This window comes from Coturnix japonica, chromosome 8 (genome assembly GCF_054131305.1).
Source record: "Coturnix japonica strain WE chromosome 8, WE-NBRP24, whole genome shotgun sequence".
NCBI classification, from domain to species: Eukaryota; Metazoa; Chordata; class Aves; order Galliformes; family Phasianidae; genus Coturnix; species Coturnix japonica.
The window spans coordinates 2,882,654-2,896,184 of NC_140670.1; the positions used below are offsets into that span (position 1 = coordinate 2,882,654).

General features: G+C 38.7%; 1 protein-coding gene across 3 annotated transcripts in view; it reads right to left on the reverse strand.

The window, feature by feature from the left end:
- The window catches only part of TSPAN14 (tetraspanin 14), a 38,002-nt gene that overhangs the window by 3,934 nt on the left and 20,537 nt on the right, over positions 1 to 13,531 (reverse strand). For all 3 annotated transcript variants that reach the window (XM_015866082.3, XM_015866079.3, XM_015866080.3), the window contains exons 4-8: positions 8,901 to 9,047; positions 7,930 to 8,100; positions 3,720 to 3,845; positions 2,217 to 2,261; positions 1,631 to 1,750 (exon numbers count right to left, since the gene is read on the reverse strand). In XM_015866082.3, coding sequence (XP_015721568.1) covers positions 1,631 to 1,750; positions 2,217 to 2,261; positions 3,720 to 3,845; positions 7,930 to 8,100; positions 8,901 to 9,047 — 609 coding nt within the window. The remainder of the gene's footprint in view (positions 1 to 1,630; positions 1,751 to 2,216; positions 2,262 to 3,719; positions 3,846 to 7,929; positions 8,101 to 8,900; positions 9,048 to 13,531) is intronic.

Below are 13,531 nucleotides of genomic sequence, written 5' to 3' on the forward strand. Positions count from 1 at the left end.
TCATTGCAGAATGAGAACCAGCTCATGTGTGCAGTGCACTTCACTCAACACAACTACTCTATTGTGATTAACAATGCATTGATAAGGCATTTGCAGGCTCAGAAACCATTTCGTAGCCAGGATCGTCTGTTACAGCATGGCTACTGCTAAACAGTAATGAAGCAACAGAATTTAGTGGAAGATGTAACTGACGAGAAAAAGATGACTTCATGTAATGGTTAAGAAGTGCTCAAAATAATATTCAATCTCTACATGTCCAACAGCTGGAAGGAATTAACTTAGCCAAGTTTAGTTGGGTCTCACAACATTCAGGTTTAGCAACAGGTAAATTTCAAGTATGTCAAATCATTCCATAACTTTGGTTAATCCAGTCAGTTTTCTGATTTGTTCTTTTAGTAGTTATGGAATGTGCAATTACCTGTACTGAAGTTAAACTCTTGTCTAACAACAACTAGAGAAGTAAGAGATCATTGGGACATTTATCAACTTGGAAAATACCATTCATTTAAGTTTCCTGGGAAACTTCCCTTTAAAAATCGTAGAACAATTCATACCTCAGCAAATATCCTGAACCATTCTTAGAAAAATAACAACATATTTTGGTGAAGTTTTGGAAAAGCGAGAAGGTTTGTTTTGGAAGCAGACATTATGTCTAACCTTCAGTCCCGCTATGAAATAACTTAATGCACAAGACAGATCCCATTTGAAAATTGTAACATGAAGGCAGTGTCACAGACTCTCAATATGAATAAGAACACCATCGAATTCAACACACTGTCAAAAGGTAACACATCATACCTTAAACATCCTAACTAATGGGAGTACTCTCAGGTCAGGATTGCTCTATAAGGGCACGGAAAGATATACAGATATAGATACCTATGAAATATCAGTATTTTTATGGGTGGAAAAAGGTATTTTGCTAGAATTATACTCGAATTTTCAGTTAAATGGAAAACATTTTGTAGCAGATTCACAACTTTGTTAAGTCCCACTGAAGTGAAGTGGAAAGCAATTAAGTACAAACAACTGACACCGTGAAAGCGACATCTACCCTGAAACTAATTTGATACACTCTACTGAGAATTTTGATTCATTTTCTTTGTTGCAGCAAGGTTGCATAAGGTACTGTGAGAAGTCTGAGGAAGTCTATCTAGTTCTGCCAATACAACATTTGCAACTTCTTCACCAGCTTCCCCGCTCTTCTATTCTTGATCAGCATGCTATGTATTTGTTCGGGATACTCAAATATGCTGAAAGGCAGCCATAGCATAAGAAATAAAATTGGGTTTTAAGTATTTTTTTTTTCATATTTGCAATAGAAGGCCATAGCAATGTTGAACAGATTACCTGATCTCCTCTCTCTTCTGATATATTGAACTATTAAAATTAAATCAATTTTACACAAAAATAGAATAGTATGTTCTTATGTTAGTACACAGTAAAACACATAATTATAATGTATCATCGTATATGTATTATTGTCTATTTAATATGACCTTCATTTCTTTGAGTATAGTTTTGGCATAAGGAAATCAACTGACCTCAACTTCAACTTAAGTCTCTACAAACGCTTTCTTACCCTGCTGTCTCACCTTAAAAAAAGAAAACCATAACAAAAACAACTAACCTGTAGCAGTGAGATAGCTATGAAGACACCTGCAACAACGTAGATATTCCGGGGCAACCAAGCTTCCAGAGCAACAATACAACCTTTGATGAAAATCTGATCATCCCACTGACTCTTGCTCTGAACGAGAAGAATTCAATAACATTAACTTCTCTGCTCAAGTTTTCTGTTACAGTCAGTTACATGTGAAGAGATACAGTAAAAGTGACGCAATAATATTATAAACCGAATTACAAAAATACACAGAGATGCCCAAATTAACTCAAAGGATGTCAGGACAACAATATTAGTATCTCCCCACAAATCCTATTACTAGAATACTTCAGAATCAGTAGAGAGTGGAATTCAGAATTAGAATAACAGAACTAATAACAGACATTCAAAACGGAAGTCACATCCCCTTTTTAAATGGGATTTTGTTATGTTTTTCTACTTTCTGAGCTCTGAATAGAAGAAAAACTCTACCATTCTCTACTAGTAGCAGCATGTAGGGCTGTCTGTGCTGACTTGAGTATCAGCAATTACCATTTTTATTAATAACATCTCTGTAGAGAGCAGGACAGACAGAAAGATTCCAGCACCATACCTTTTTTCTGACATCATAGCCACACTGTGTATTCACAACTTTTTGCTGAAAAACAAGGAATGAATATATATCAATTGAATTCTACTTGTTTCTTTTCACAGTAAAAGTTAATAGTAAAGCAGCAAAACACTGGAAGGGTGTAACATGCAAGTGGACAGAATGTAAACTGGGAAGTAAGCACCCTCCACTAGAATTTCCAGCTTCTCCCATTGGTTTTAGCAAGGACTACTGAACATGACATTTAACAGCTGTACTGACAGCCTTCAGATAAAACATCTGTACTTCCAATATCATTTTATCTCTTCCACATAACACCTAAACACTGAGACAACAAAGGTACTACGATGATTTATTTACTTGTGTAGTAGAAAAGAGTATTCCTTACAATCCTACCATTTCACGTGGCTATCCTCTTTAGTGAATAGTGACTAGCTACCTGAGTGCCTTCATAGTTGATAAATCAGTCTCAGGTGACTAAGCTACAAGATAAAACTACCGTAGACAAAAAGAAACGCTCCGTTGTAAATCTCAAAACAACACCACTAACACCTTCCAGATTCCAATTCCACAAAACCCAACAATGGTATTAAGCTTCAAAGATGCTTCTTTTATGATACTTCTGTTTGTCTTCCACATGAGACTAGTAAAACCTACTGACTACACAACTACATAACTATTTACACAATACGTAGTAAATTATATCATAATGCTTGGAGGAGCAAGTCAAATTAAAGAAGCTTATGCCTAACTACGTCTCTTTCAATGCAACACCAGCAAGAGGAAAGGCCACAGTGCAATAGCACTATCCTGAAGTAGAATAAGGGAAGAGTAACCCGAGAATCTGAACTTGGAAAAGTTTCCTGACAAAAATCTTTCCATGGCCGATTCCAAGACAATCAAAAGCTTTAGCATAACCTACCCATGATTATCTCCTTTATGTGAGGACTGCTGAGTTGACCTAAGCCACAAGTACTACCAAGCATTAGTGAGCACCTATCTCTTTCTGCTTCCATTGAAGGGATCAGATTCCTAAAGGTTAATAAGCAGATCCAACCAATGAGTACCTAAGAATTGCCAAAAGCAAAGAATTAACTCACTTCAAACTCAGTTTGTGCATGAGCACTTTACCAGTTCTGACAGGCACAAAGCAAACAAAGTTACTCCTACTAGTCAGGCAGAGGGGTGCTGTACAGCAACTCTAAGATGGGGCAAATGTGCTGCTTTGACAGTAGATGACAAGAGTTTATGAAATCAAGGCCTTTGGAATAAAACAACGTCAATAGCCAACATTCACAGACTTCAACGACATAAAAACAGCTGTTCTATCCTCTGGAAAGGATAAAGTAGAAACAAAATTAATATTAAAATAATAACAAAATTAATATATATTTCTTATATATTCAGAAGACTTATTTAAGCCCCAGGCATCATAACATATTCAGGAAGTACTTCCTCTCATAACTCTTTAATAAGATAATGATATTAAACAAGGAAACAACTTACAGCAGGATCGGGTATACAACAGGAGAATGGAACACCACATTTTTCACGACTTTTGCTTTCACTGCTGCAGTTGAAGTATATGTTGAAATCCCAGTCATCCGGACCTTGGGCACCACAGCAGTGGTTCTGGAAGACATAAACAAACACTTGCTATTGAGGAGATATTTTATAGATAATGTATCCATCGAATAGCTCTTTGGAATAATATTCAGTCAACTCCGAATGGCAGTAAGGAATCAATGGCAATGCAAGAGTATAAATAGAATAATCAACACAGCGTCTCTATGAAACAAACAAACAAAAAACCATTTGGCACAATGTTCTTGGAAATAGTTGCTAACAAGACTAGAAGCATCATAAAAATTGTCACTTGAAATGTCATTGTCCAACGTAATCCACATCAACCAAATCCAAAAGAAATACGAGAAAGAACTATTTCTTTAAGTTTGCGATTTGATTTCTAAGTCTTCACGAATCAACGAGTTTTTCCCCATTTACTCAGAAAAATGGATCAAAATGTTTGTGAATACACTTACCGTCTTCTAAATTTTCATACCCATGTGAGTTAAATGACAGAGCCTTATTCATCTGAAGGACAGACAGCTCTGTAATAGTCTCACAATAAGTTCCTTGACCTAAACAGCATAACGCAAATCCCATAATTACAGATCAGGAAAATCCAAACATTTCAAAAAGCTTCCAAGTTCTGGAACGGGTAAAAGTTGGTTTCCAATTGAGTTATGCTTCACAGTTCATTGACTTGTGTCATAATTTGCGTACTTGAAATGTGTTACTACACATTTTCCTAGTACCTCTTGAAGTTTCCTACTCTCTTAAGACATTGCTAGCATCTCTACCATCTTTCCTCTGCTCCTACTCATCCATTATCCTGTACTGACTTATCTGTGAGACTGCCAAAACTTGGATGAGTCAGTAAATGGATTCAGAATTTAATCAAATGATGACAGGTAAGTGTTAACGCAGAAGACTACTGACACCTAGTTTTCACTGTAAATATGATAAATAAGACAAGAACAGTGTAGTCATATTGGAAAAAAAATCACAAAGAAAAAGTGATTTTATACCACGCATATTTACAGTGAAGTGAGCAAAACAGATTAACTTCTGGTTTTCTAATCCCCCCACTTCTTTGTGCGTCTGCACCCCTGTAAAATGTCACAGAAAACTGTGTTTTGAGGCTACGAAGTCGCTTCCAGGCCTGAAAATAACATAATTAGCCAGGGCAAAGAGTTGCCTACAAATAGCTCTCTGGCACCTCAACCACAGGCCACGACTCGCTAACAAGATGGATGTCAGTGAGGCACATAAACATACTGTTGCACCTTGCTGTTCAACTCCTGAAGAACTATGCCTAGGAACCAGTATTGCGTACCTTGTCTATTTCCTCAGTGCTTTCAGATACAGGTTAGTAACAGGCTGACTTAAAGATTTTTCTGCTCTTAGATTTTTTCAGTTTTCTTAGTTAAGTACTGTTAGTGCAATCAATTAATGAGGCTAGCATATCCCCTTCACAATGCTTAGCCTTCTCTTTTTTGTTGGATATTAGGTAGGTGGTGCCTGCGTGCACCTGGGGTGGAGTCAGGGAGGTCACGAGTGTCTGCCAGGGGCAGTCACCTGTACACCTATATAGGGTTTGTTGCAAGGCATTAAACTTGTACTTTTGGCGTTACGCACTGTGTGTGAGTCCCGTCTGTTCCCCGTGCGTGGAGGCACGGTACAGTCACTAGGCAGCCTTGATTTGTCGCTGGATTGGGAGGCAACATTTTTATTGGAAAAGTACTTAGCTGAAGTTTAACCATAGATTAGCTTAACACATGAGCCTGGTTGAATGTTGGAAGCGGCCAGGAGAAGCATCACATTCCAAGAAGGTGCCCTTAGTACCTAACCCCAAAAAAAGCACTACTGAAAACCATCCAGGCAGCTCAAGTCAGAAGACTGTTTGACATACCACGTTAACACATGCAAGACAAAAATGACTAAATATATACAGCTGCTGGTAATATACAAGAGTCCATACTAGTGTACAGACTAAAAACATGTTTTGCTATCCAAGTGAGCTGCTAACACAGATTTTAAAGAATGATCTCCTAAAATAAGTAAGACAGACAAAAAAGCAACATTCCTTTACATGAGAAACAAATTAGAGAAGAAACAACAATTATTACCTCTTTGTGAAGTACTTCCTTAATTTCTCTCCATATATGCAGGCATAAATTAAACATCAGAAGAATCACCCTCACTGACTGTTTTTTGAGCATGACTGCAAGTGAACATGACCGAAAGCCAGCAAGCCCTTAGCAGCACAGCTCTTGCCATCTCTTCTCCTAACAATTAAGTAATTTAGGACAAAAAGAGCATACAACTATTTCAGGCTTCTTTGAGTACCTACGGAATAGCTTTCCACAGTTAAAAATCTTTTTTGCTTTAAGATGTGATGCTTCTCGTAAGTGATAGCCAGCATGGCTTCATCAAGGGCAGGTCCTGCCTGGAATAATCGCACAAGTGGACAAGGGAAGAACCACTGATGTCATCTGTCTGGCCTCTAGTAAGGCCTTTGACACAGTCCCCCATAATAGTAATAGTAATAGTCTCGTGCGGGTTGGAAGGGACCTTAGAGATCATCGAGTCCAACCCCCAGGATTCGAGCCTCTGTGTAGCAGAGCGGCACTTCTACCACTTGCGCTGCAGAGGGGATTCGAACCCCGGGCCCTGGTGTTGCAAGGCGGCGTTCCTACCACTTGCGCCACCGGGGCACACACAATATCCTTCTCTCCCAATTGGAAAGACACATATTTGATGGGTAGACTGTTAGATGTATGAAGAAATGGTTGCAAGATTTTACCCAGAGAGAGATGATCAATGGCTTAATGTTCAGACAAAGATCAGTGAGGAACCGTCGTCCCTCAGAAGTCAGTACTAAGACTGGTGATCTTAAACACCTTCATTAATGCCACTGAGTGGGATTGAGTGCATCCTCATCACGTTTATAGATGACACTAAGCTGTGTGGTGCTGTCAACACACCTGAGGGATGGGATGCCATTCAGAGACACCCAGACAGGTTGAGCAGTGAGCCCAGGCGAACCTTGCGAGGCTCAACAAAACCAAGTGCAAGGCCTTGCACCCAAGTCAAAGGCAAACCCCAGTACAGGCCAAAAAATTTAAAGATGGAGCACAGCCCTGCAGAAAAGGACCTGGGGGTATCTATGAATGGTAATAGCTGGACCTAAGCCCGCAACGTGCCCTTGTAGCCCAGAAAAGCAACTTGACCCTGGGCTGCATCAAAAGAAGTGTGGTCAGCAGGTTGAGGGAGGTGATCCTGCCCCTCTACTCTGCACAGGTGAGACCTCACCTGGAGTACTCTGCATCCAGATATGGAGTCCTACATACAGAAACTATGTGGATCTATAAGACCACATCCCACAAGAACCACGTAGAAGAGAAAGTTTCTGGAAAACCTGATAGCAGCCTTTCAGTATTTAAAGGGGGCGCTATAAGAAAGAATAGTTCAGACTCTTTAGCAGAGTCTGCTGCAAAAGGACATGGGGAAACAACTTTAAATTCAAAGAGGAGAGTTTAAAATTGGACACAAGGAAGAAGGTTTTTGTTTGTCTGTTTAAACAGTAAGAGTAGTGAGGCACTGGAACAGGTTGCCCAGGGAGGTGGTAGAAACCCTGGCCTCAGACACATTCAAGGTCAGGCTGGCCCAGGCTCTAAGCAACCTGAATGAGATGCAGATCTGGAGTTGAACTTGAGTATCTTAAAGGCTCTTTCCAACTCAAAAAGGTTCTACAATTGTATAAAGACAAAAGGCCCTCTACTGTAACTCCATGAAAGAACGCAGCATCTCCTAAAGAAGTGCAGACAACTAAGTTCTTGTTTTACTGCATAATGATTTTTTATTATTTTGTACTTTTGTTTTAAGATCGAGTTACTTCGCTCGCTTTTAACTGGACGTGGTGCAACACTGATCAGAACAAGGAGCAAAAATCAAGACATCTGCAGTTAGAACACCACTGTATCTCTGATGTCTCACATACCTAATGCTCTCAATAAACAGCAGAACAGCAAACCTATCCAATGGCACTACTAGCTAAAGTCGTGACAAATCTGTAACACAACTGAGGGAAACTGCCTTAACTACATATTCTCCTAGAAAACAAAAGAAAAGCGACAGGTAATGAACTTACAATTTTCTGTAGCGAATCAATGAGGTTCTGGAGGTCAATATCATCTCGGTAGGACTTAATGTTATTCTCAAAGAACTCCTTGACTTTGTCCCTCACCCAGTCCTGGAACAAGACAGCCAGAACTGCCACTGCCAGCTCCAACAGAAATATGAACACGATTGTTCCACAGAACTGTAAAAGAAAAAGTCATGAATTAGAAGGTATTTATCCCCTTTGAATGCATCCTTATTCTATTAGGAAAAGACTAAGACATGCTAAATCTCTTGCTCAGTATAGATACCATAAAAAGAATGGACTAAGTGAGAATTTAATGCAAAACTAACAAACAAACACCCTAGAAATAAGGTTATCTTTTCATTTTGGTTGTGTGAAGTCAAGAGTGAAAATAAGCACTAATCCACAGTCATTACACATGGCAGTTGAATTATTATTACATAAGAAGCTGCAAAACACAAGGCTTTGTGGGCTCGTCTCATTTGTATTTGCTCTTGTGCCCTGTTTAACTGTTTCTAATTTTCAAGAAAGGAAATCTCAATACAAAAACATGTTTCAGATTATTTATGTTAGTCACATAAGCCCCCAGTTTGTGCCCACTAAAACCTTAGAAGAGATTAAGCTCTTCAACAATTTTGTTTGCCCAAAGCCACAACATGATCTCCCTTCACTAACTTCCAGCTATGTTTCAGAACATCATTTCATGCTTTTATATATCAAATATGTTACAATCTGAAATACATAAAAACATGGATGTGCTAGCACAACGAATGAAAAAAAGCAAGAAACATTCCCTAGGGGCAGGAGTAAAACACTTAGGTTTAAATCTTTTATACTGTCCCTTAAAAAAGTTTGTCAGGGACTGAGTTCACCATACGCACTGAAATAAACCAAATATCAAGAATTACTTTTTCCTTCACCCATGGTTTCACACTTCCACATACACCTTGATTCACATGTATGACAATGTTACTCACAAATTTCAGCAGGCAGATGTTTTCTCTCAAGGCTCCCACACAACCAGCAAATCCCAAAGTAAACATCACGACTCCCACGACTAAGACAAGCACCACTGGATCAAGACCATGAAGACCAGTCACCTTCGTTAGGTCAGATAACACACCCTGGAAAACAGAATGACAGAAACATGATCACTACAGTCATTTCTTATTTCATATTTGTCATTGTGTTGATTTTTACAAGACTCCAAATTCATTGGCTGCAAATCCTTGAGCTTGCAAACTGAGAAGCACTTGGAAAGGTTTGATCACAGAAGGGCTGTTGATGAGATGGGTTTTCTTTATTGCACAAAGTACTAACACAAAGTCAAAGACATAAATTCTCTTAATAAGTAATGTAGCGCAGCCTAAACGTTTCAGACTATGTCTATTTGTCAAACAAGCTTCCACCAGGTGGTGCCAAAAGCTCAATGCTCTGAGCATCCTCATAATTTGGAGACAACAGAACTAACAATTGATATTAATTTAAAATGTATCTACCAGGAAAAGAGCAAAGTCATCAAGTAAAATAATACCTTTCCAACCTTGAAGCTTGGGTGGTAGAAACAAAGAACACTAACCATGTGGAAAGGTATGGGTGATGCCAGGTAGAACTTCCAAGTCTACATTAATGTACGATAATACAATGAATTCATCACCCTCTCAAGATTATTTCACACAAATAGCATTTATACCAGCTACTATTAAAATCTCATCAAATATATGACACAATATTTTCAAGTCATGTGCAAGAAAAATGAGATGTAGATGTGAAAAAAAACCAATAGACTAACAGCTGAAACTGTTTAAGTTAACAAGAATACTCTGTAGGGACATTGAAGCAGCCTTGCATGGTCTGAATGTATCCTCACAGGCTGAATGTTTTAAATAAACACATTCCCTTTAAAAGAGGAAAACAATGAAAATCCCCTTTGTTTGATTTATAAGATATATATGCTCGCACTAACTACATTTAGCATAAGATATTGAATAGACTTCTGAAGGCTTACAGTTTGTAGAGGTAGTCCAACAAAGTACTTCAAATCCTCATTGTGCTATTCAGCTATTTGTACTAGAGGCAAATGCAAAGAAAATACATTCCAAGAGGACCTTTCCAAGGTATTCCCTCACTCTGTATCTGCATACTTAGCTAACAAAAATCGCATAGTGGACATAAAGCATTAAAAGAAAAAGTTAACACTGAAAAACTTCATCAGCTGATGAAAAGATTCTGGCTAACAGTATTCTCGTGATAGTCATGATATATTCTCACGATACATATGAGTTGATCTTCTTCCACAACACGTTCCACAACAAATCTTGTCAGAGCCATTAATTTGGTTATAGCAAGACAGCAGAGATGTGGTGTTCCTGTTCTGTTTGTTTTTAGATCAAAACTGACTGAAGGGACAAAAACCATAATTGAACAGCAGAATTCAGTATTGCCTTGCCACTGCTGGTGACTAAGAGTTGAAATAGCCTATTAAAAAGTGGTCACGGTTTAGAGATTACCCATCATTTGAAAAGTCCTGGGAAGCAAAGACTTCTAGTTAGTATAATCAGCAACATTATTATCCTTAGGAACTGTGAAGCCTCAAAGCTAACTATCATATCTGTCTACTGTTGAAATGGAGTCCCACCTAATCAATCACATCCATGCCTCAGAAGTGCTTGTCTCAGATGTCATGAACAGGGAAGACGTGTCAAGACTAAGCGTCTTCATGCAAGCAATAAGAAATGAAACTAATCACAGTATAAACAGGATGCCAAATGTTTCAGAGCCGTTTCCAGCTTCCCACATCCAAACTCAAGTTTTTCTCAGAGGTCTTTTGGAAGAAAACTTCCTCTGATCAAAGCACACTGTGAAAAAAAGGAGACAGGAACTAGGGTCTATTATTCACCCTGGGTTCAAGACAATCTCTTCAAGTTCACATTTGAAATTTACACTGTTCTCTTGTTAGAGTGGAGTTTCTTGGTCTAATAAAAATACACATAGTACAAAATCCTGAAGGAAGTCAGTCAGTCAATAAGCAGTTCAATTCAAGGGACTATCTTCATCCCACCTTACTCACCAAAGGACGCTTCTGCCAGTGACAACTGAAGGATGGTATTAAGACTCTCCCTCTCCCCCCACCAATAATTAGGCATTTAAAATATCACTAATGAGCAAATAAATGCCATTGAATTGGACTTGGGGAATTGTTTTTTGTTTGAAGACATAAGGGAAATTCTTTCAATAAGCAGGTAGCTCTACGTTCTCTTCATCCCTGCCCCAGATAAAGCCTCCAGAGTAAACAACATAGTTGGAATAATCTTCTTCCCCAACCACTGGCCACACAAGTGCTAAGACAGCCCAGTAGGTGGATGGCTGCCTCTGACCTGAAGGTATGCTGCTGATATTCAGTTTAATAACAGACAGGAAGCCAGGATTTTTACTCCCAAACCTGCTTTCTACACAGTGAGCCCCCATCTATCTTGTACTGATTCCAGAGGTTGCTCCATCTCAGGGGCAGGATTTCAAACTAACAGAAAAAATGCTTTAATGAGGTTCCTATGAGTCAACTTCTCCAGGCTCTGAAAGTCACTATAACAGCCCTGCTTTGAAGAAGACTGCTTTTTCTCCATTGGTGAGGCTAGGCTGACCAGCCTCTAGTTAACCAGACAGACACTCATGTGTCCTTCCTGAAATGGTTTAAAGACAAACAAATGAACAAATTGATGGCTCAGGCTTATCTTGCTTCTAATAACAGAATCCTATAGTCATACTCATTTTCTCTTCATAACTTCTGCAAATATCCCTCAGGCTACATGCTAACATCAACCCAGCTTTTATGGATGTAAACTTAAAACATTATGCAACAACTTTTATGTGACCATTTGAAATAACAAGAGCCACTTAAGAGTTCATAAGCATAGCCCAATTAGATTTAAAAAATAAAAAGGCTGCATTTGACTCATAAACCTGATAATGAATACCAGGGTGGCTAGCTTCTATTTTTTATTTGCAACTTCCAATACTTGACAACATGTTCCTTTCGATATGTTATCAGCTCAAAGAGATACACAGCATTTACCTCCAGATAAAAAGAATACTCAGGAGTCAATCTGAAGTCATAATGGAAAAGATGATGACAAAAAAAGCCAACACATTAAAGAAGTTAAAGAGATCCACGTATTTGGCCCTACACTAAGAGACAGGATGTTTAAAACTCTTCCGTACTGCATTCAGTTTCCCCTTGGGTTCATCACTGCAGCTTTTAGAATGTTTTTCTTTTACTTCCCTTCTATTGTTCGCTGAAGCTTATCTGTAAACAGACAGGTCCACACAGACACATACATCCACTATTGCTAAAGAACAGCACTAATATCTAAGGGTCCACACAGGGCAACTGACGTGAAAAAGTAATGTACAGATTTCAAGAGCCATTCAGAAGTTTAAGAAGACAGGAAAAGCTTTCAAGTTCTTAGTTGTAGAACAGACAGTAGAAACAGTTCAGGCAAAATTCAAGAAATAAAGACAGGAAAAGTCAACAATTATAGCAACGCTTTCATTTTCAGTAATGTTAGTGTACCATAAAGGTCATTTGGCAAACTGAGCTAGTCATTTCCAACCGCAGAGATCATATGTGCTTCATACAACAGCTGGAAGCAGAGGAGAGTGTATGAACATTACAGAATACAAATGCAAGGCACGTTGGACACCTTCTGAACACAACTTCCATAAAGGATTAGAAAGAAAGTTTCTTTTATAGTGGGAGATAAACACCATTTGCGCATGGAGTTAAGCTACTTCCTAAACATCTGTGATACCACTAACCTAGATGAGATTAGGAAAAGGGAGGAGAGTAAGCCTCAGCATTTAAATAATCATAAGACACCCCCACTTCTTAAATGCTAATAAATCCCAGAACCTTACTATGTGGTCAGTTTACTGATGCAAAGGCTCTATGGAAACATTACACAACGTTGGCAATGAAAATGTACCCACTCAGTAACATGCCAATTAAAAAGTAGATATGTCTGACAGCCACCGTCACTTCTTCCTTACTGCCTACATTCAAATGCAAGCCATGCTCACCATGGGACAAACTAGTCATTTCCACACCTATAAGGCCTCTTGTAAGACATGAATTACACAGATACCTGCCCACAGCCCTCCCTCCATTGAGGAAGTTACTCAGCTAAAAGAAACTTCAGCAAAACAAAAGGAAGAATTACCGCGTTGGACCATGCTCCCCCATTTTCTTCCTCTCTATGGTCACATAATCAAGTCTGTAACACCACAGGAAGTTAAGTGGACAACAGATGGTCTTAAAATGAAAACGCTACATAAAGATGATCTTGCAGACGCACACTAATTTTTTCTTATTACAAAGAACTTTATTGTCCCTTCCAAATGCTCATTATCTTCCCCAATCCTTTTATTAGAATTAAGTACATGTTTAGATGAAAAGCTTTCAAATAAGAGACAACCCATAAGGACTGTACATAAAGATTAAATGTGCTCTTTAATTCTCTGAAACCCAGCTCTTCCAAATCCACAAAGCCTAAACTTAAAGGGCCTCAGCCTTATACCCAATGACAGGCAAGAATAAAACAAGCGCTACCTT